The 23,694-nt window shown below is 44.4% G+C and overlaps 1 protein-coding gene across 3 annotated transcripts in view; it reads left to right on the forward strand.

Moving 5' to 3' along the window:
- HSD11B1L (hydroxysteroid 11-beta dehydrogenase 1 like) overlaps positions 1–23,694 on the forward strand; it is a 73,533-nt gene that overhangs the window by 47,517 nt on the left and 2,322 nt on the right. For 2 of the 3 annotated variants that reach the window (XM_040321670.1, XM_040321679.1), the window contains exons 4-6: positions 13,838–13,929; positions 14,062–14,155; positions 19,245–19,410. In XM_040321670.1, the coding sequence (XP_040177604.1) occupies positions 13,838–13,929; positions 14,062–14,155; positions 19,245–19,410 (352 nt within the window). The remainder of the gene's footprint in view (positions 1–13,837; positions 13,930–14,061; positions 14,156–19,244; positions 19,411–23,694) is intronic. The other variant, XM_040321688.1, reaches the window with a different exon arrangement.

A 23,694-nucleotide genomic window follows, 5' to 3' on the forward strand; every position in this document is an offset into this window, starting at 1 on the left:
CCAAATGTCAACATGTGCTATCTGCCATCATGGGTGATCAATGGATGTGTTTTGGGGGTGCAAACCCTTCCTCTCACCCAATCGTTATGGCTGCTGCTGTAGTCCATCCGTTATTTAGTATCCAATAGTGTGGTTTGCGCATCTAGTTACCCCCCATTCCAATTATATTATTATTATGTTTTCTCGCATTATATCATGTTTCTCGTGTTTATCGTACATCATCATCCCTCCCCCCCCTCCTAAAAAACTTCATATTCCCAACTTAATTTTAACTTTAAACCTACTCGTAATATTAAACTCCCATTACCATTACGTTTTATTAATTAACTAAATTAATTTTAATTTATTACTTATTTATTATAATATTCCTAGTAATATACAAGCTTCCTCCCCATAATCTAGATGATAAACATTGCTAATATCCCCTACCCCAAGTCTATATATAAATTCTCTTTATCCTCATTCCTCTGCCCTGCATTACTGATATATTTTTATGTCCTCTCCCCACTCTTTTCTTTCTTAACATACACCCATTAGCCATACATCCGCCACCTCATTTATCCCCCCTCATCTTTTTAATTTCTGTTTCCCTTTTATTTTATATATTACTCTATTCCCACCAGTGTTTTACCTTGTTTATATTTATTTCCATTCCTCTTCCAGCTTAATCATTTTCAGCTTCCCCCCTTTTTTCGTTTCTCACCAATCCCCTGTCCGCCCCATCCTGTCCCCTCCCCATTCTTGTGATACAAGTTTAGCTCCCCCATCCTCCTGTCATCAGCTTGAGAAAGGAGTGCGGTAGCCGCGTCATTCGCTGCCTGACCACTCAGAAACGCGTCGCTTTCCCGGTGACGTCATCATCCCTCGCCCGCCGGTCCACCCGTGCCTCGAGTGCCTGACGAGATCCATCCACCGCAGCCGCCCCTCACCACCAGTGGTAAAAGGAGATCCTGATCTCCCCCCACTCGACAGTGCCACTGCGAGGACCAGGGACACAACGTACTGGAGGACATCCACCTCTCCCTCATGAGAAATCCTTTACATGCCTGCATTATACCACCAAAATGTGAGTGTTTTTTAAACTATGCTTTTAATAAATTTGTTTTAAAGTATTGCACCCAGAGGCGCCTCTTCCCTTGCTTGTCATGTATGACATCTGCTGCTGCTTCTGATTTCTGGGATTTGGGGAGCACATTGTGCCCCAAATTAGAGGGACTCCTGATGTTATTGATTTTGTTGTTGATCATGGTGAAATGTGCCTTTGGTGTCTAAAGTCGGCATATATTTGGCTGATTGGGCAATTGTTGCCCTTCATGTTGCTTTTTTCTTTATCCTGAATAAAAGGAGATTTAATTTAAGTTAAATACTTGTCTATTGTGTTTTTCTGGTGAATAGCCATCAAACCTTTCCGAAATACAATGTGTAATTAACAAAGGACACAACCTCCTTGAGGGAGGGGTAAAAAAAAAAAATTGTTGTGATAACTTGAGAAAAAAATAAATGAAAGTTCTCCAAAAAAAAAAATATATATATATATATATGTGGAGTACAAAAAAATTATTTGGGAGATCTGGCTTTCTAAAAAAAAACAAAAAAAAACTTGAGATCATAAGCAAAAAATAAAAGAAGTCAGTATGGGAGAAATGTCTAAATAGCATCAGCAAAACAACGTGTTTATTCTAGCAATAGAAAGAAGAAAAAAATGCGCTGCAATAAACAAGGCACTAATTTTAAAAATGTAGAATGTGCCATCTCCAAAACGAACGCAAGTTTTACAAGAACGAGCGCTCCCGTCCCCTAATTTAGTCTGAGCATGCGTGGATTTTTAACCAATGGTTGTGAGTACTAACGATCGGTTTTGACCTATCGGTTAGCAATCCATTGGTTAAAATTTAAAGCAAGTTGGCTTTTTTTTTAACCGATGGTTAAATAACATATGGGGCCTACACACGATCGGTTTGGACCGATGAAAACGGTCCATCAGACCGTTATCCTCTGGTTAACCGATCGTGTGTACGAGGCCTAACCCTATCATCACGCCTGAATCTGCTATTCTCCATTCTTCTTCAACTTTACTTTCCTCACCACAAGTTTACTGTTTTTACCCGGCTGGGTAATAAAGAGCGCAGCAAAGAGAACCTGTTGTGGACATTCCTTTACTTCTACTATATGCAATATGCATCACTCGCCCCTAGGAATTCGGAGGAGGCGGAGCCATGAGGTAATGTGCTGCCCAAACATCCAGCAGCTCCTCCAGGGGTAATGCTACATATATACTGTACTTTTGCATAGTTCGCTTATGTGTGCTTGTCTTGCTGAAGCTTTAGGGTAGCTTTATATGTAGCTTTAGGGTCCATGCACACTAGAAGCAGAAAAAAAAATGCCAGAGCCTCTGCCACAAAAAGTGGCATAAAAAATGCTCATGGTAGCTCATAGTGCACACGAGTTTAGAAGAGTTTAGGGAAGTTTATGAGCTTTTGCTTTTATAAGCATTACTCCCAAAACCTTCCCCCTGCTCCATCTTTTATGTAAACTTGAAAACACCAAATGTGTCTGTTTATGTGCGTATATGAGAGTATAGTGTTTTTTTTTTTCTTCTGCCTGAAAACTCCTCCCAAAAACACACTTGTGATGTTTTCTTCTTCTGCCTCTAAACTCTCACCTTGAAATATGCCTCTCATTGCCCTAACCTAATGTGTTTTAAGGCCATTGTGCACGACCCCTAATTCGGAAATAAACCCATCAAGTTACAGTAACTGTTTCCCTAAACAGTTACATTCAAGGCATGCCATGAATAACTGTCAAAGATGCTTCTGCTCTCAACCAAACAAGCAATCAAATAGCTGGTGTCATAATTGATCACATGAGCAGCACTGGTTGCAGATTAAACATAGGCTAAGATGGCAGCTTCCTTGGCAAAAAGGAGGGGAGGATTTATTTCCACTTTAAAGTGATTGTAAAGGATTAAAAAAAAAACGTGTTATATTTAACTGCCCTACTTATCCTCCCTTTCTAGGGGCCCCTGCCGGCGCTTTTTTGAGTACCCCCCAGGAAGCAGGTTTCTGGGGGTTATTTATGCGGCTTGATCCCGAGCTGCACTGTGTGCGTCTATTAACACACATAGTGTGGCTCGGCCTGGCCCCCCTCTCCCTCGTCACTGCATTTGATTTAGGGCAGCAGGAACCAACAGCTCCAATGAGAAGGGAGGGAGAGAGCAGCGCTACTGCTCTCAGGCACAGCGCTGGGCCAATATCGGGTAAGGGTAAGGGTGCAGGGGGACTGCACCTAAAAAGGTTTTTTAACTTAACCACTTGAAGTTGAATGCCCTCTGAAATGATTTTTTTTTTAAAAGTCAGCAGGTACAAATACTGCAGCTGCTGACTTTCAAAATATGGACACTTACCTGTCCAGGGCACCCGCAATGTCCTCACCGGAAGCCTATCTGTCTCTCGGGTAGAGACGCCACAATCTTTGATAAGGGAATCAGGAAGTGAAGTGTTTTCTGGGACCTGTGTGTCTCCCAGAAGACAGCAGGGGAGACGGAGGAGAGGCCAGACATGGAGTAGATGTATCCGTGGATACTGCGGCTATACAGATATCTCAAGTCTCCCGCAAACCGCAGGAGTCTTCCACGTTTGGCTGCGGTCTCCCGGACACCCGCGAGAGCAGGGCGATCTCCCGGCTGGGCCTGTCACTCAGCCACAGACAGACAGAGCAGCCTGAGCGCCTGAATGGAGTATGGCGACTCTTATCTGTGGCTGAGTGACATGCGGCAGTAAGGCGCTGCAAGCTGAGGCAGAGGGGGGGCAGCCCATGCTGCTGTCCCCAGCCTGCTTTTGCTGCTGCATGGGAGGGGGGGGAAGGGGGTCGATGCCGGCACAAAGTGTCGCCTCCCTGAAATGAATTTTTGCAGGTTGGAATGTCTGGGCTATCAACTGTATGCCCGAAAGTGGGAGAAAATACCTGAATTACGCACCTTTCAGGGGGAGGGAGGAGGCGTCACCATCAGAGTCCTACCTTTGCATCAGGCGTCGCCATCAGAGTCCTCCCTTTGCATCAGGCATCACCCCTCTCCCCCCCCTCGTTTTCACAGCATCAACCTTTAGCCAATCACTAACCACAACAGGGAACAATGCTGCGCTGGGAGTGTTCAGGGGCAGGGCACAGGAATGAGACCTCGGTCAATCCGGCAGCCGTATCTGCTCCCTCAGCCCCAAGCTCTAGGACATATGGGGGCAGGGGCCCCACAGAAAAGGCCACAAACCCACCACAAGATCAGCCATAGCTTGGACCAATGCTGCTAAATAGATTTTTTTTACAAAGGTCAACTTATCCTTTAACAACTTATTACCTGTTGCTAATGCATCAAAACTCATGTTATATGCTTTTTGATTCACTTTTATTGACTTCTATGGGCTTCCCAATGCACTAAAACACAGAAAAAAATGTAAACATATTTTTCAAATGCAATACACAGCAGCGCTGCGATGAGAACAGGCATTATTTTTATCATGAGAAAATAGGACGTAAACGTTTTAAACGCAAAAGTGTATATGGGCCTTAACTATTATGGAAAATCGAATCACATTGTATTTCGTTTTTTGTTCTTTGTAATTTTGAAATCGAAATCGAAAACACCAAAGGGGTTCATTTACTAAAACTGGAGAGTGCAAAATCTGGTGCAGCTCTGCATGAAAACCTATTGGCTTCCAGTTTTTTGTCAAAGCTTAATTGAAAGAGTTGGATTTAGAAGCTGACTGGCTACCATGCACAGCTTCACCAGATTTTGCACTCTCTAGGTTTAGTAAAACTCCCTTTAAATGGCATTTCTGTATTTTTTCCTCCTTCCTCTGCTATCTGCATGAGTCACTTCTGACACCAAGAGAAAACAGATCACAGGGATGGATATCCAGCACACAGCCTGTGATTGACAGCCTTGGCGCTCTTCTGTGTGCTGTGTTAAGGGGTATAAATGGGTACAACTTATGTGGGGAGGATTTGTTTCATCTGTGTTTTACCTGAAGCCAGTCAGTTTTTTGGGTATTTGTAAGGATTTAAAACCACTTTAGCCCTCAATGTATGTAGGGGGCAATGTTTATTGGGGAAGTGTTTACACAGCCGGGCAATGTGTACTGGGGGGGGGGGGGCAGTGTGTGCGAGGGCTGGGGAGATTTGTACTGAGGAGGGTAGTGTGGACAGAGAACATTGTGTGCAAGGGAAAAGGGGGGGGGGGCAATGTGTATATGGAGGTATGTGTGCAGGGGAGAAGTGCACTTGTAAGTGTAGTCGCTGTAGATCTGAGGGGAAGTTCTAAAATCAGGGGAAGCTCTGCTGATTTTATCAGCCAATCATGTGCAAGCAAAAATGCTGTTTTTTATTTTCCTTGCATATCCCCCTCAGATCTACAGTGACTGCACTTGAAAGTGCACTTCCAAGTACACTTGCCATGCACTTGTAGTGCAAAGTGGGTTTGCCTTTTGTAAATAACCCCCAATGTGTACAGTTGCCCAATTTTAATATGCACTAAATCTCAGGTTTCTTCATTGTTTCTAATTGTATTCTGTTAATCCACAGCCAATATTCAAATCAATCTATCTAAGTCCACATGGTGGTCATTGTCTCCCTGAAGTGTCCCTCATTCTCAGGTTCTTTAGTTGGGAGATATGTCAGTATGAAAGCAAGGTCAACCATGACAAAGTTACCCACACATTCCACTAAAGGGGCCCACTTCAGAACAGGGCTGACTTAGGCCTAAGCCACTGGCCACACACAGTCCACAGACCACGTAGAACTCTGCAGCTAGTGTGCACGTATGTCAGGTTAATAAACCCTTAATTTACCATACTCCTGGTCACTATAGCAACCAACATCCCTCCAATGGCTGGTGATACTGTTTGCATCAGGACTGATGTTTTCCGTGTGGTTAAACGATGGTGCTCAGATAGTTTGCTGAACAACCGAGGCCAGATGTCACTTGCTGGTTGCTAAATGGAGGGGGGTCAGCTCCACACTGACAAGAGGGAGACCTCATCTCCTATCCACCATCAGCCCCAACCTGACCAGGTTTGCACTAGAGTGGTCTCCTCAGGATCCTGTATCACACAGTGTTTTCCCTCCATGGGATGCACTTATCCAGCACAATGGCCTGGATATTCTGTCCCAACTCATACCTTCAGTGATACCAGGCATCCACTCCAATCACTCCTAGCCATTTTATATGTACTTGGGTAGCAATCTTAGTATTAGGTAATCCTCAATTCAGCAAGATACCACGTCCTCTAAGTGGCAGCGTACCTCCCATAACCCGATATGGGTGCCCATTCTGGGGTTAGAAGAATATATGTAAGTCCTTCAGCACATCTCTCCAACCAGGCTCTTCTGTTCCCATCAGCATACTGAACACTAGTTAAAGGCCACCCAGACTTTATAAAGGATGCTATAAATGAACCCACCTCACTTCCTATAAGGATATAAAGTGGAACTAACAGTTACATTCCTAAAACATGCCAAGAACGTAACTGTCACGTTGGATGTCATACCATCAAATGGCTGGTGTCATAACTGATCACATGTGCAGCACCATGGCATTTGAAGATCAAACAGAAGCCAAGATATCCTCTGTTTCCTTAGGTGAAAACGATAGGAGGGTTTAATTCTGCTTTAAGAAGATTTTTAAAGGGGCAGTGAATTCATCTTTGCCTAAAAGTGTCCCATCCAGCCCTTTTAAGCTGCCACCCACACCTAAATGCAGGAGCCTCATGCATCAGGGCTAATCCCTTTGTGCATAAGCGTGTCAAATGAGTAGCTATGGCTGACCCATTATATAATTACAACCTAAATGAACAAGGTTTTTAAAACCTTAATATAAAATATTATTATTTACATGTACATATTTGAAAATATATTGAAAAGACCAATATTCTCTACAAATAAAGCTGAAATTCCAAATAGAAAATAAAATAAAATACATAGGGATAATAATTTCTAGAGACCCTAATCAATATATCATATATAATATGGTCCCATTATTGGATAAATATAAGAGAGAAATTTAAGTATGGAAACGGCTCCCACTATCAGTGGCGGGTCGTTGTAACTTGATAAAAATGGTGTGGTTGCCGCAGCCTCTTTTTATGTCTTATGCCGCGTACACATGGTCGGTTTGTCTGATGAAAACGGTCTGATGGACCGTTTTCATCAGACTAAACCGATCGTGTTTGGGCCCCATCGGTTATTTATCCATCGGTTAAAAAATTAGGAACTTGTTTTAAAATTATCTGATAGATAAAAAACCTATAGAAAAAAACGATAGTCTGTGGGCACGTCCATCGGTTAAAAATCCACGAATGCTCAGAAGTCGACGCATGCTTGGAAGCATTGAACTTCGTTTTTTTCAGCACGTCGTGTTTTACGTCACCGCGTTCTGACACGATCAGTTTTATAACTGATGGTGTGTAGGCACGACTGATCATCAGTCAGCTTCATCGGATAACTGATGGAAAAATCCATCAGACCGTTTTCATCGGATGGACCGATCGTGTGTACAGGGCATTTCAAAACTCTCCAGTATGGATATATAAAAAGTGGTTCCAAAAGATAGATACCATCTTCAGGGAACTAATTTGGAAAAAAGGGGTGGGAAGAATCCAATCAAATATTCTCCAAAGATCGAAGCAAGAAGGTGTGGTATTACCACACCCAGTCAGTTATTTCCTTGCAGCACAGCTCCAATATATGAAGGGATGCAACACGGAAAGGTGGCGAAATAGAGAGGAGGTTACTCCTACATAACACCATACATAGTTCTCTAGTAGAAACTATGGAGGCAGGATCCTACTCTCAGAAACTACCCACTTTAGCCCATATGCTAAGACCCCATTCACACCTGAGCGTTTTGTAGCTTGAAGCCTGAAGCTACAAAACGCTGGAGGGGAAAAAATCAATTATTCTCTATGGAGATGGTTCACATCTCCACTACAAAACGCCTGAAGCCAGAAGTTCAAAAACGCCTGAAGCTCAAACAAGTTCTGGGACTTTTTTTTGGGCGTATTTTGGCGTTTTTCTGCTTTTAACATTGGTGACCCTAGACCTGTCCAAAATCGCAGAAAAAAAAACGCCTTAAATATCGCGGCAAAACGTGGTAAAAACCGCAGCAAAATCGAGGCAAAACGCTACGCTCAGGTGTGAATGCAGCCTAAGAGTATGGAAGGCAGCAAAGGCAGCACTGTGATACAACGGGCTAACAGAGTATACACCCCTGTGGGAAAATAATAACTTGGAGGAAATACAGAAGATGGGGACAGTCAGGGAATGGAAAAAACAAGGAATAAAGAAAATCATCCAGCTGTATCAAGACGGTATATTAAAAACATTTCAGGCACTAAGAGCACAATTTGCATTACCAAATGCATCATTCTATAGATACCTGCAGATCAGGCATGCTCTTGCAGATCAGTACAAAGGAACTGTAATAGAATGGAGCAAGATCCCACTGCTCCAGGAAATTATCAATGCAAGAACATCAAAGGGTTTAATATCAAAAGTTTACCCTAGTATATATAAGGGGAGCCTAAGAGGAACACAAGGCCCGATACAAAAGAAGAAGTGGCAAAGAGATATTGGTAACATAACTGAGACACAGTGGGAAAGAATCCTGGAACTTGCCCCATTGGTTTCATTATCCCCCTCCCAGAGGATGTCTCATCTGTTTTTATTAAATAGAGCTTATTATACCCCGGACAAGCTTTTCCGGTTTGGTCATAGATCAGATGCTAGCTACCCTAGATGTGGAAGAAATTAAGGGGATATGATCCACATGTTTTGGAGCTGTCCGAAACTATTTCGGTATTAGAGGGAGGTAGTGGAAATCATTTAGGAGATTTTTGAAGTCAATATGGAATTGGAACCGATACAGTGTGTACTGGGCTGGGCAGAGGGAGAAGGTAAAATTGGTAATAACCAGCTGGCAATTTTGAGATACCTATTTCAGGCAAAGAGGCTGATTGCACAGACGGCAAACAGCTCTCCCACCGTCCAGTAAAGAATGGGAACAAAGTATGAATGAAACAATACTGAAGGAAAGAGTTGCGTATATCAGACAAGGTGCTCTTAAAAAATTTGATAAAATCTGGAGACAGTGGTGGGAGAAAAGTAATATCCAAATCTAGTAAATAGTTGGGGAAGAGGAAGAAGGGGAGAGATGATCCAAGGAAATAGAGGTTAAGTGGGGATGAAAAGGGAACGCAAGTAGATGGATGTGAGGATGGGATAAATAAGTTTGATAGGGGAGGGAAGCTTAGTTGGAGGGAAGGGTTCGATAGTCGGAAGGAATAGTTCAATTATAAGGAATTGGGAACTACCTATGGTTTTTAAGATATTATGTCTATAGTATTGGTATGTTCCAGGGGAGGGAGGGAATGTGAATGTGGAGATGTATAATGGAAAATGGTTCAATAAAGATATGAAGTTAAAAAAAAAATAATAGCAAGTTAGCAGGTCCAATTTGTCACTAATTAGATTTTTTACCTTCTGCATATAATTTTTTTTCTGTAGTTCAGTCTAATTTATGTATTCCACTAATAAAAAAATTAGACAAAGAAGAAAAAGCTGACATTTTTATCATTACTGTTGACAACAAAAGTTTTCATCTATTCACGAAATGTGAAGTGACAGACTACAGTACCTTTTAGGGTTCATTCATTCAAGTGGAAGAATATTGAAGAAAGAATAATAAAAGGATTTTGTACTGTTGTGTGTTTTTCCTGAGCAGTTCAATGTCCTATTTAAATATATGAAGACATTAAATACAAAGGGAACAGACCAAAATGCAAAGAATTGCTTCTATGTGTAGCGCCCCCTTACTTTCAGTATGGGCACTACGCTAAAGTTAGTGGGCAATGGGAGAGTTACTTTGCTCCTATTCACAATTTATTAAATTGGGACTTCTGTCATTCCAGAAAAGTCCACTGGGTCAGTCTGTGCTCCAGGGATGCGGTACCATCCCTGGCCAGCAGTTGGCACCAGAGGGGTTCTGGCAGAGCAAGTTTTCCCCAGCAGCCTATCAGAGGAGTTTTCCCTTGCGGGGCATGCTGGGGAAGGGTATATCTGTGACAGGTGTCATGTGCTCAAAACTCTTCGCGGGGTCCCGGTTCCAGGTGCGGCATCCACCTTCAGGGTGCGCGCATCCATGGACCCCGCCGGCGCGGCCCACCTGGCCACAATTGCAGACTACACGGAACCTCATCCTGAAGGTAAAAAGGGACTCCAGTGACTTACTGGGTCCCCAGTTCTATTGAGAGGATCCCAGGCTGGGTGCCGTTCGATTGGGGGGTCGGCTTGAGGGGAACCCGGAGGCAGGTTGTCCAACAGGGCTTGAACGAACCAATCAGGGATCTGGTGACCGGAATGCTGACAGGTACGCTTTGCCATCATCCGGTGACCTATGTTAAAAACCTACTGGGAGGATTCGCTCCATTCATCCATTTAGCTCACTTAAAGTAATAGGCCTGTGGCAGAGGCCCTAGAGCCAGGTCTGTGAGAGAGATCTGTTCCTCCCAGCAATCCAAAGTCACACTTCGGCTGCCAGGCTTGAGAGAGGGGTCTGTCCGGGGGCACTTCACCCACTCAGAAAGAGTGGCGACGAATCACAATTTGATACTACTGAGAGCAGGACTGCTCGGTTCATATCCAGGCCTGATACAGCAAGGTTCTCCCTTTCTCTTCATCACCCTTTTCTTCCCATTTGATGTTGATGTTGGCTGTGTTGGCCTTGAAATAAAGCATTGGAAAAACCCTTATTCACTGTCTGGACCTTCGCTCACTACTTTGATTCTACAACTGCACCCCTGGGCCACATCAAGGTAACTTAATATGCCGATCCCAACAACAAATCAGCGGCTCCTTCGGGGGTAGCGCTACATATGTATGGTGAGGGTAAAGAAAAACGTTGCGCAAATATCCTGTGACATAAAAAATTGGAACTACCACCATTCTTGCGCATGCCATTTTCCAGGGTCTTTTGTTTTCAGAAAATGTATAATGTTTGGGGTTTTTAACTGATCTTTAGGTATAATTTTTTTTTTTAAATATGCAAAAACGGCTCTGCCCGCAAAAAGGGTTAAGTCATTAACCATGTGCATTGCACTGTTCCTCAAAATCACTATGTACACTGCACAGTAGCTTAGATACAGTGCAAACTGTAAAGTTTATTTAGATGGATCCTTATTATCCATACATTGTCAGTGCTTGTGATTTTCCTGTTGTCTGTTATTGCGCATGCGTAAATGCATGTTTTTTTCACAGTTAAAGCCCCTAGCACATGGGGCTGTCTAGATGCAGTGTTCCTCCCAGTGCTTTTCTGCTCCCACGGGGGACAGCAATGCTACCTGCAGCCTATTGAAGTCTATGTCAGACTGTGGCCGGACGGGGCTGAATTCTGTACCAAAAGGAACTAAGGTTTAAGGCCCTATGCATTCAGGTACAACTGTCTAGAACTCAGATGGCAAGAGGGTTTAATATGCATTGCATTTAGCCCTTATTTACATTGGGGGGGGGGGGGGGCTGGTGTTAAAAAAAAAAAAAAAAAAAAAAAAGGCACTTGAGCTGAGATGTTGCCACCTCCCAACTGCCGAGCTGCTGGTTAACATGGCTAGAAGCCATATTGGTACATACAGCAGCAGTTGCAGCATGGCATGGCAAAGTCTATGCAACCGGTCATGTTTGGCAGGTAGTGCCACTGATGAATGCAACCCATTCAAGAAAATAGGCTTGCATATTTTTTTTTTGCTGCATGGTGTTTCAATTTGAAAATCTCCCCCCCCCAAAAAAAAAAGGGCATTTAGGAGATGATAGTATCACATTCTGCATGCTTTGCTGCTGCACTCCTGAAAAGTCATCTCCAGCAGATCGCATTCCTGAGGGGCAGTAGAAATTGCTGCTCATGTAAAAGAGTCCTTGGGCAACCCATTAACTTTTGAATTTTTCATTACCTCAATGAATAAAAAATAAAAAAAACACACCTCCACTTCTTTAGCCAATAGAGTGCACCACAACACAGTATTCACATTTGTGGGTTGTGATGTGCTATAACGCAGGTGCGTTCTGACCAGTGACGGAATTACCAGGGTTGCACTTGTGACTGGGCCCTTGAGTTCCGCCACTGTAGGGGGTCGGCCGCCGCCGGGAGATAGTACACTGGTCATTCATGTGCACACAGTCCCCACCCCACTCCACCCATCCTCTTGCCCGCACTCACGGGCACACTGCACAGTCCCCGCCTGCTCTGCCCATCCTCCCCGCCCTCACTCATGGGCACAGTCCCCACATCACTACTACCACTGATACCCCCCACCCACCACTACTGTCACTGATACCCCCCACACAACCACCACCACTTGTGCCACTGATACTCCCCCACACCACGACCACTACTGCCACTGATTAACAGCCCCCCCCCACACCACCATTACCACTGCTGCTACTGATCCCATCCTGCAACCACCATGCTTGCCACTGAACCCATCACCACCCAACCACCACTGCTGCCACTGATCCCATCCCCCCTACCGCTGCCACTCATTTCATCTCTCCCTCACTGCTGCCACTCATCCAACCACCACCGCTGCCACTGATCCTATCCCCACCCAACCACCACTGCTGCCACTGATCCCATACCCCAACACCACTGCTGCCACTCATCCCAGGGGCATAACTACAGGGGTCACAATTGCAATGGAGCACATGCTGCCCCTGTACACCCCTCCATTTTTCTCCTGCAGCCGCTAAAAGCCTGCCTCGCCTCCTCTACCTCCCATAGGCATTCAGTGGCTGCAGGAGGAAAATGGAGGGGATTTGTTCCTCCCATATGCCGCCACTCCTTTCCAGGTCCTGCTTCCCCTGGGATCAGTGGGAAGGGCCCTGGCTGGAGGTCAGGGGTGCCCTTCATGGTTTCTTGCACCAGGGCCCTGAAGGTTCTAGTTACACCTCTGGTTCTGACTATATACATGCATTGGGTACCGTTCAAAATGAATGGCAGCACTTTCCAACAGACATACGCCCATACTTTAAATAGATTTTAGAGGGTCATTTTTGATTTTTTTGCTAAAATAAAAAAGATATTATACTTGCCTGCTCTGTGCAATGATATTTCACATTTTACACAGCATATCTCAGCTCTGAAAAGCAGGGGATGGAGGTCAGAATATGCAAGCTGTGGCTGTCAAATACAGACTGTGTGCTAGAGCTCCCCTGTCACCCAATAACTCTTGGAGTCTGGAAAAGCTGTCAGAAGTGACTCATGCAGATTAGCAGAAGAAAAGGGCAGCAGAGAGAAATACAACTCAGGCCCCGTAGACACGACCGAGTTTCTCGGCAGAATTCAGCCAGAAACTCGATCGGAGCTGGATTCTGCCGAGAAACTCGGTCGTGTGTACACTTTTCAGCGAGGAAGCCGACGAGGAACTCGTCGGGCCAAATAGAGAACATGTTCTCTATTTCCTCGTTGTGCAATGAGGAAAGTCGGCCCCCCGAGATCCTCGGCGGCTTCAACACTGAACTCGACGAGGAACTCGATGTGTTTGGCACGTCGAGTTCCTCGGACGTGTGTACGGGGCCTCAGAGTTTTGGATAGAGACAAATGCACAGTATAGAAGGATGTGCTTTGTTCATATTTCTTGTACACACACTTTAGGGTAAAACACATTTTGTCTTTAGAAAAACTAATGTGCAGTGTGGTAGACCATGTGAAAGTTTGAATGCAACCATAATGTTTTATACAATCACTTCTTATGTTTTCTGGGGAAAAAAGTCTATTAATAGTTCACTGTCTGTACTTTTGCAGGTGGTTTGGATTATTTGGTGTTAAACCACATTGGTATAAGCCCATTTCAAATGTGGGATGGAAATATCCAGGAGATCAGGTGGCTAATGGAGGTTTGTTTTGATTTTTCTACTCAGAATATTCTATCTAATATCAAAATTGTAATCTCCTATACCACTTACACAGTGAAAGCACTTTTTGGCAGTCGTCTCATTTGCAGCTTATAACTTTCACTGTGCTTACAGGTGAACTTCCTTAGTTATGTCCATCTTGCCAGCATGGCTCTCCCTCACTTGACAGAATCAAACGGCTCCATTGTTGTTCTATCTTCTCTAACAGGTGATTTGTGGTTATTGAAAAATCAATTACAGTAGATGCACACTATGGGGGTTATTTATGAAAGGCAAATCCACTTTGCACTACAAGTGCAAACTGCAAGTGCAAAGTGCATTTGGAAGTGCAGTCGCTGTAGATCCGAGGGGGTAATTGCAAGGGAAAAAAAAAACAGCATTTTTGCTTGCACATGATTGGATGATAAAATCAGCAGAGCTTCCCCTCATTTCAGATCTACCCCTCAGATCTACAGTGACTGCAATTTTAAGTGCACTTTGCACTTGTAGTTTGCACTTGTAGTGCAAAGTGGAGTTGCCTTTAGTAAATAACCCCCTATGTATTTGATTTTGTTTTTTGTCTTTGTTAATTTAAAAAAAATGAGGTCCAGATAGAAGAATGTATATTTAAAATTCTATGAAAATATGAAGGTGAAATTTCATATTTGCAGTAACTTAACCATGCCCCCCCCCCCCCACACACACACACACACCCTCAAACTTCACAGAATAGGCCGTGGGTCCTAAAGGGGCATTAAATACCAGGAGTGCATTATGTACAGAGTTTGGGGAGAGAAGATGGTTGCACACAGACTGCAGAGTTCAGGGGCATGCTGCATACAGAGTGCAGAGTTATGCCTTCTGTGTACCTCTGCGTCCCCCTTCCACATCTCACTTTCACCCCTCTTCAGCACTGATCTCTGAATGCAACCCCCCTCCACTGCCCCATCTTCTCCTCCTTATAAGCTTTACCATCTTCCACATGCCTTAATTTTGTTGCTGAATTAAAGTGTTTGTTAACTCCCCAAAAATACACATATTGGTCCCTTACAGCAGATTAAACAGCACAGTGCTTGTGCTGTGTAATCTGCTCCCCTCTAAACTGTAAATAAAAAACTCCCTGAACCTGCCACTTCCTGTATGCCCTCCTCTCTATACTGAGCACGATAACCGGGGCTACTGAGCCCTGACCACCATGGTCAGAGTGCGTCACTCCATCATACGCTGCTGTCCCCTCTGCTCTCCTCTCTCCCCCTCACCCCCTCCTTCCTGCCTGTCAGCTCCCTCTCTTTGTCTCCGTCTCCGCCCCCCCCCCCACGCTGATGTGAGCTTGAGAGATCATGTGGCTGCCCAGCTCCTCCCGCAGAAGCCCTGAAGACAGCTGTAAATAGGTATTTAGAATGCTTGTTTTTTTAAATAACTTCCATAGTGTGGTATGCCAGGCTCTAATAGAGGTTCTGGCAGTTACTTGCAAATTAGGCTTAACAAACACTTTAGGCTGAAAAACCGAGGCCGGCTCTAGGACCTTCATGCACACTGTAGGTGGCTCTGCCTTCCTCATTTGCAAGGAGATCATCCAATGGGGGTGTCGGCATCCGCACTGAGTTCCAGACACCTTCACCACCCTTGTCCCCATCCTGTATTCAGTGGGAGCTGTTTAGGAGATCAAGCTGTCACTTGTAAACACAGAAGCTGGACTGTGTTTAAAAATGATAGATTGATCTCCTGAGCAGAAGGCTGGAGGTTGTTTACATATTTGTAAAAAAATAAAGTGTCTAAGGTCTGGGCACATGACAGCACTATACAAGTTTCAATTTCTACTGTCACTGGCTTGAATTCTATAATGTACAAAAAGACATGGTTTCGCTGTGGCTAAAATGGACTGTAGCAGATGTAGGGGCTGCTGAGTATAGTCTTCTCTGGACCTCCTTCTGATCATTCTGCAGCCAGACACTTTTTTACACTGTCACCCGCACACTCTTCCACTTGTTATCCAATGATCAGTATCTAGGGTATTTGTTTTTTTGGTATTTATTGGTAGAACTTAAATAGGAGAAGGGATTAGTGGGATAGTCCAACTTGAATTATGCACAGATGAGGACAACTCTCACTTGACCCCAGGGATGGACTGGCCATAGGGACTACCGGGAGATTCCCGGTGGGCTGGTCCATCAATGGGCCGATTTTGAGTGACAGCCCCGAGTTTCTGCGCTCTGCTGACTGCTGCTTATGAGAGTACTGAGTATTAGCGAGGACTTGCTCTGCTCATCCCACACATCCACAGCCAGTCAGCAGGCAGCGTAACCCTCCCCCTCCAGCCCGCCACATTTGACTATCCGGGTGCTGGAGTGGGGCTGAATGGGGGCGCAAGGAAGGAGAAACACAATGCCGACGAGATACAAGAACGATAGCCAGTCCTGCAGCACACAGATCGGCAGGACTCGGGAGAAATGTCATATCACAGTCTCACATGTACACTGGCTGCAGTGTCTTCCAGAAATCTAGGCAGTGTGCAGGTCAGTCCCCTCTCCCCCTCTCTCTCCCTCCCCCTTGTCTCTCGCTCCCGTACTTTTTTGTATAGCTGTTTATCCTGCACACTGATAAGACCTGCTGGCATTCTGTGTCCAGTGACTGTGTGACACACGGCTGGCTGTTAACCATTTCAGTTATTTAGCCAGAGCTCTGTGTGTGCTGCACGGTTTTTGGGATGTTTTTTGGAAGGATTAACTGCTAGTTCAGGCTAGAACTTCACAGACCAATTAACTGTTTACTGTCCTCCACTAATCCTGGCCAGATCACTGTTTGTAAGAACATTTGTATTTTGGAAATTGGATGTGCAGTTGTCACATGGGTGTACTTTCAAAGGAAGATTACCAACTTGATCTTTACAGAGATGGTTTAAATGGAGTGGAGCAATCCTGCGATACTATATACTGTTACACTGGGTTCAGCCATGAACGCAGTCTCTGACCATCTCCTGTAGTATGTCCGCAGTCTCTGACCATCTCCTGTAGTATGTCTGCAGTCTCTGATCATCTCCTGTAGTATGTCCGCAGTCTCTGATCATCTCCTGTAGTATGTCCGCAGTCTCTGACCATCTCCTGTAGTATGTCCGCAATCTCTGATCATCTCCTGTAGTATGTCCGCAGTCTCTGACCATCTCCTGTAGTATGTCTGCAGTCTCTGACCATCTCCTGTAGTATGTCCGCAGTCTCTGATCATCTCCTGTAGTATGTCCGCAGTCTCTGATCATCTCCTGTAGTATGTCCGCAGTCTCTGACCATCTCCTGTAGTATGTCCGCAGTCTCTGATCATCTCCTGTAGTATGTCCGCAGTCTCTGATCATCTCCTGTAGTATGTCCGCAGTCTCTGATCATCTCCTGTAGTATGTCCGCAGTCTCTGATCATCTCCTGTAGTATGTCCGCAGTCTCTGACCATCTCCTGTAGTATGTCCACAGTCTCTGATCATCTCCTGTAGTATGTCCGCAGTCTCTGATCATCTCCTGTAGTATGTCCGCAGTCTCTGATCATCTCCTGTAGTATGTCCGCAGTCTCTGATCATCTCCTGTAGTATGTCCGCAGTCTCTGATCATCTCCTGTAGTATGTCCGCAGTCTCTGATCATCTCCTGTAGTATGTCCGCAGTCTCTGATCATCTCCTGTACTATGTCTGCAGTCTCTGATCATCTCCTGTACTATGTCTGCAGTCTCTGACCATCTCCTGTACCGTGTCTAGCTTATAAACTGTTTTTGTGCGTGTTCGCAAAATTAAAGTGGGCCAGTCTGGATGAAGTCCAGGGCCAAATTTTTGTCCCAGTCCATCCCTGCTTGACCCAATTAAATTGAGTCGAATAGCAGATTCCCTGCTGGACCACAATATAGTTGTGTGGGAGGAGAAGTCCTTTTCTCTGGCAGCAGATTTAATGCACCACTTTTCTGCAGGACACTCACTAGTATCCCCTTTGGCTGGCACCCGTTCACTAACTTCACTAGCCCGAAGGGATGGCCCTCACAGAACAGGCCCCTAGATGCAGGTCTGTACTCACAGTAGCCAGGAACAGATCCTTCTAGACGCATCTCCCTCCTAGTCAGCTCTACAGGACATCTGAGTTGCCGCTTCCACAGTTCCATCCCTCAGGTTGACAATATGAGGCCACATGGCAGCCTGTACAGAGGAGGGGCAGCAGCCCCCTCCCTTTGGGATCCTGCTCTCCAGCCGAAGACCCTGAGCACATGTGCCCTAGGTATTTATACAGTCACCCAACATGCCTTGAGGCACCTGCTTTTGCCAGTGGCCAGGGCTGTAACTACGCCTATGCTCCCATTTGTCAAGTTTCCTCCCACTGTCCAATAGGCCTCATCCTATTGCACCAGTGTGAAACAGGCAGACATCATGAGCAGCATCTGAGTACAATGAGCAGACCCTATTAATGGATCACTGCTCCCTGATTGGCAGAGAACACCTACATTTACCTAATGATTTTCCTGGTAGGCAAGGAAACCCAAAACTATACTCTCTCTTTTAGCACCTACCTAAGAGGATGCTACAGAGATTTTTTGGGTGTAAGTATTTTAAGAGGAATAAAGACATAAATGGGGGAGGTTTAAGCTGAAAATAAAAATGTTAGTTTAAAGGCTAAGTTCATCTTTTACATAAACTGGTCCATGTAGGCAAGGATCACTTTAGACAAAGACCAATAGTTTAAAATACTCTGCATAATTTATACAAAATATTGTTTAATACAAATGCTATAACTGTAGGCCTTTTTCCTCACCCATGCCTGGATAAAATACTCCAATATTTACATATCTACATCCTGGCTTTTTTCCAGGAAATGGAATGCTACTAAATGGCATCTGAACCTTCTTTGAGGACAACTAAAATGATAATCTATTTAATGACCTCAAAAGGGAGAGTTGTGTTCATTTTGTTGTAGCCCAGAGTATAGGATGGAAAGGGGCTCAAGGAATGTGAGAATCCTGGTGGGGATGTGCAACTGCTGCAAAGAGAGAAAGAATGTGTGCTTTGGTGTCCTGGAAATAAGCTGAGGTATAGAAATGTAAATGGTGCGCATTTGGGGCCACACACTTGCCCTCGCATGGGCAAACGCTGTAGTACACCCATGTGAATGAGGCCTTACATCATAACTCAAGTAAGAATACACATGGCTCTTCTCTTTAGACAAGATTTGTTATCCTGGGTATCCGCTTTAAAAGATAACTTTACTTTTGTTGAAAAGTATTAGTACATAAATTAATATTGAGGGTGTTACATAAGTTACATGAGTCTATTCTGATATGTTACTTTGATCATCCAGGTAAAGTTGCAACACCATTTACCACTTCATATGGTGCAACAAAGTTTGCATTGGATGGTTTCTTTTCCTCTCTGCGACATGAACTAGCCATGAAAAATATACCTGTCTCCATCACGTTGTGCATCCTTGGCCTTATTGATACCCAGTCAGCCATGGAGAAAGTCAAGTGAGTAAAAAGTCTGTTTTATTGAAATTTTGCTTACATAATTAAAGTATAATCAAACCTTGAAGGACAAGAAGGGGAGGAAAATACTTGGAACACAGAAGCCAAGGGTAAACTATGGGGGACATTTACTAAAACTGGTGCACACAGAATTTGGTGCAACTGTGCATAATAACCAATCGGCTTTTAACAGTTTGTTCAATTAGGCTTTGAAAATAAAACCTAGAAGCTGATTGGTTACTATGGACAGTTGCACCAGATTCTGTGTGCACCAGTTTTAGTAAATCTCCCCCATTGACTTATCATGAGAACTACCTAAAAGGAAATACATACAGAACACTAAAAGGAACATAGGCATTTATGAAAGCATAACAACTGTAGCAGTAATCCCCAGAAGGGCCCCTGGAAATAAACTGTGTCCCCCTTACCTGTTCAGAGGCTGCCCATACTGGTTTCAACCCCACACTGACACATACAGGCTCAGTCTAGGGGTCCTATTAACCTCCCTGGCAATATGATTATGTCTGGAATTTTGTACCAAAAGCGGTACAATTTTTTGCATGGAAATTTGGTGTTTTATACTGTAGGCCTGCAATTCTTAGGAATAACTCACTTAAATCTGTCCAAACAAGAGTCTAGTAGACATCTCGGGTATGATAAAGTTTGAAAAACAAAATCATAAACTATAATATAATAAATAACTATAAATAATTCTAACAAATAATAATGTAATTAAAATAAAAATTATTCAATAATGTTTTAAAATCAAAAACACTGAAATTTGCTCAGTTGCAGAATTGTCGCTGTCATTATTTTTATTGTTTGATGACGAATTTTCCCACAAATTGCTATCGCTCAATTCTGCAACTGATTCTAATTTATTATCGCTGTTTTCTAGCTGGTCTAAAAGCACTTTTGATGTAAAGGGACACTTTTTGGTTGCTAGGGACAATCTACAGTTTGCAGGCAGAATGAACAGTTTTTATTATATAAAAGTACATGTAGGACACTGGGCAGACCACTAGGGACAAAGGGTGTGTGTATTTTTTTCATACAGTACTGTAATCTATAAGATTACAGTATACTGTATGTGTATTGTGTTTTTTACTTTTTGAATTTGACGCCGAACTCCGTCCCCGTGCGTCATATTGTTGCAGGGAACGGAGCTCGGCGGCACTGTGAATCGAGCGAGGAGACACAGCGGAGGAGCCCGCACACACAGCGGGGACGCATCGCAGGATCCAGGGACAAGGTAAGTAACTTCCCCCTGTATCCTGCCATGCGATCCCGAGTCTGGCTCGGGGATACCGCTTTTGGTATAATAAATTCACCCCAAGCCAGACTCTGGATTACCGCTAAGGAGGTTAAAGTGAAACTTCACTCACCCAATCAACATTGATTATTTTTAATCCTCATGCTGCTAGCATTAGTAGAGAAAATGGAAAAGTATAATCAGGATGGGAAACTATACCATATTTACTTGTTTTAAACTTTTCTTTTTCTTTTACATTTCTTAAAGCGGATTTTCACCCAAAAGTGAACCTCCGCTTTTCGGAACCCTCCCCCCTCCGGTGTCACATTTGACACCTTTCAGGGGGGAGGGGGTGCAGATACCTGTATAAAACAGGTATTTGCACCACTTCCGGGTATAGACTCCCACTGGAGTCCGGCCCCTCCGTGTCACCCCCCCCGTTGTGTTCTGGGAAACACTCAACTCCCAGAACACAACGGGGACCAGTGGGAACTGCACAGCGTGACTCGCGCATGCGCAGTAGGGAACCGGGCAGTGAAGCCGCAGAGCTACACTTCCCGATTCCCTTACGAGGATGGCGGCGGGGAGAGCCGAGCTACCGCTCGGCTTCGGCTGCTGACGTCGCCGGCGACTTGGACAGGTAAGTGTTAAGTTTTCTAAAAAAAAAATTCAGGTGAACCCCCGCTTTAAGTTACTTCCTAGTTTCCTGCCTAGGCAAATTATGTCATACATCACAGGAGTCTTCAGGGGACATTTTCTCAGCTAAGCAAACTTGAGCTAAGGCCAGAAAGTAAATACTACATTAATCATTTTGTCCTTACTCAAGGTGACCATGGGCAGAAATGCTAGAGGGGTTATTTCAGAGTTTTTGGTTTGTGGTGCTCAGATTAGGCCCTATAGTAGCAGCCTCAAAATGATGCTGATGAAAGAGGGGACAGCTAATAAATCTGAGACCCAATTCGAGCAGGCAGTTGTTTGCAGCCACTTCTGGCACCTCACACTCAAGAAGTACTTCCACACCTGGAGCTGCAGGCGAAAGGCCCCCAACTCTCCGGCCAAGCTTCCGCAGGCCAGTTTCCTCCTTCAAGCATCCTTCAGTCCCTCAGCACATGGCACTTGCTGAGACCCATTGGCTCCCACTGCTGTCAATCAAAGTCAGTGAGTCAATGAAAGAAAGAGGCGGGCCAAGAATATTTGGGAGATAACATATTCAGATAACTTTTCATAATTCAGTGACTGATACTCCCAAACTATTTCTGGAACATTCTTCCTGAAGTAGACAGAAGCAATCAACCATCAGGTTTAGGGAAAGCATAAAAATGAATTGCAGCTCAGCTGGATACAGCAAAGCCATATACTAAATTTAATTTAGAAGAAATGTAAAAAAAAAGAGTGTTTATTTAAATTCTGTTTCTTTCAGCAATCAAGTGAATAATAATTCTGACTACAACTACTCACCACCACCTTGTCCAGTCAGTGGCAGGGAAGATAGGCAAACTGCAACACAGTTATGTGATGTCCAGGCTGGGCAGCTCCCTAACTTTAACCACTTAAGCCCCGGACCTTTAGGCAGCTAAATGCCCAGGCCAGGTTTTGCGATTCGGCACTGCGTCGCTTTAACAGACAATTGCGCGGTCGTGCGATGTGGCTCCCAAACAAAATTGGCATCCTTTTTTCCCCACAAATAGAGCTTTCTTTTGGTGGTATTTGATCACCTCTGCGGTTTTTATTTTTTGCGCTATAAACAAAAATAAAGCGACAATTTTGATTTTTTTTTTATATTTTTTACTTTTTGCTATAATAAATATCCCCCAAAAACATATATAAAAAAAAAATTCCTCAGTTTAGGGCGATACGTATTCTACCTATTTTTGGTAAAAAAATTCGCAATAAGCGTTTATCGATTGGTTTGCGCAAAATTTATAGCGTTTACAAAATAGGGGATAGTTTTATTGCATTTTTATAAATTTTTTTTTTTTACTACTAATGGCGGCGATCAGCAATTTTTTCGTGACTGCGACATTATGGCGGACACTTCGGACAATTTTGACACATTTTTGGGACCATTGTCATTTTCACAGCAAAAAATGCATTTAAATTGCATTGTTTATTGTGAAAATGACAGTTGCAGTTTGGGAGTAAACCACAGGTGGCGCTGTAGGAGTTAGTGTTCACCTAGTGTGTGTTTACAACTGTAGGGGGGTGTGGCTGTAGGACTGACATCATCGATCGAGTCTCCCTATAAAAGGGATGACTCGATCGATGCAGCCGCCACAGTGAAGCACGGGGAAGCCGTGTTTACATACAGCTCTCCCCGTTCTTTAGCTCCGGGGAGCGATCGCGACGGAGCGGCTATAAACGAATAGCCGCGCCGTCGTCCCGGATCGCGGAAAGGCAGGGACGTACCTGTACGCCCGTCTGCCTGTACGTGCCATTCTGTGGACGTACATATACATGCGGCGGTCGGGAAGTGGTTAAAGAAGTACAGCCAAAGCTTGTTTGGCTGTACTTCTCTTATCGATCACTGGATCACTTATCTGCACCCCTGTGAACCATTTTCAGCCCGCTGTCAGTTGACATCACAGAGCAAGTCCAGACCAGGGAAAGATTGCAACCATATGTTCAGGATCCACCCAGTTGCCTTGACCGGGACCTGGTTTAGGTTCTCAGTGGGGGGGGGGGGGAGATAGAGCAGAGAGCCGCTGACTGACAGTCATCATTATCTCTGCGCTTAAAGCCAGCGGTGGACAGATGCAGCATCAAACCAATGCTGCATCCTCCTAGGTAAGTATGATTTAAACAAAAAAACAAAACCCAAAGGTCTCTTTTACAGGGGGGGGGGGATTCTATAATCAGAAGGACTGATGGAATAGTTTGTCACCAGGATTGCCTCAACTGACTGGTTTGCTGTCTCCTTGGTGCCAGGGTTCAGCATGTGGTGGAGGGGGTTGATAAATTACTGGGAGAGGCTGGGCATGATCCAGCTGTTTTCGTCCACGTTGGAACCAATGACCGAATATATGGAAGGGCAAGGC

Source organism: Rana temporaria, chromosome 1, assembly GCF_905171775.1.
Source record: "Rana temporaria chromosome 1, aRanTem1.1, whole genome shotgun sequence".
NCBI classification, from domain to species: Eukaryota; Metazoa; Chordata; class Amphibia; order Anura; family Ranidae; genus Rana; species Rana temporaria.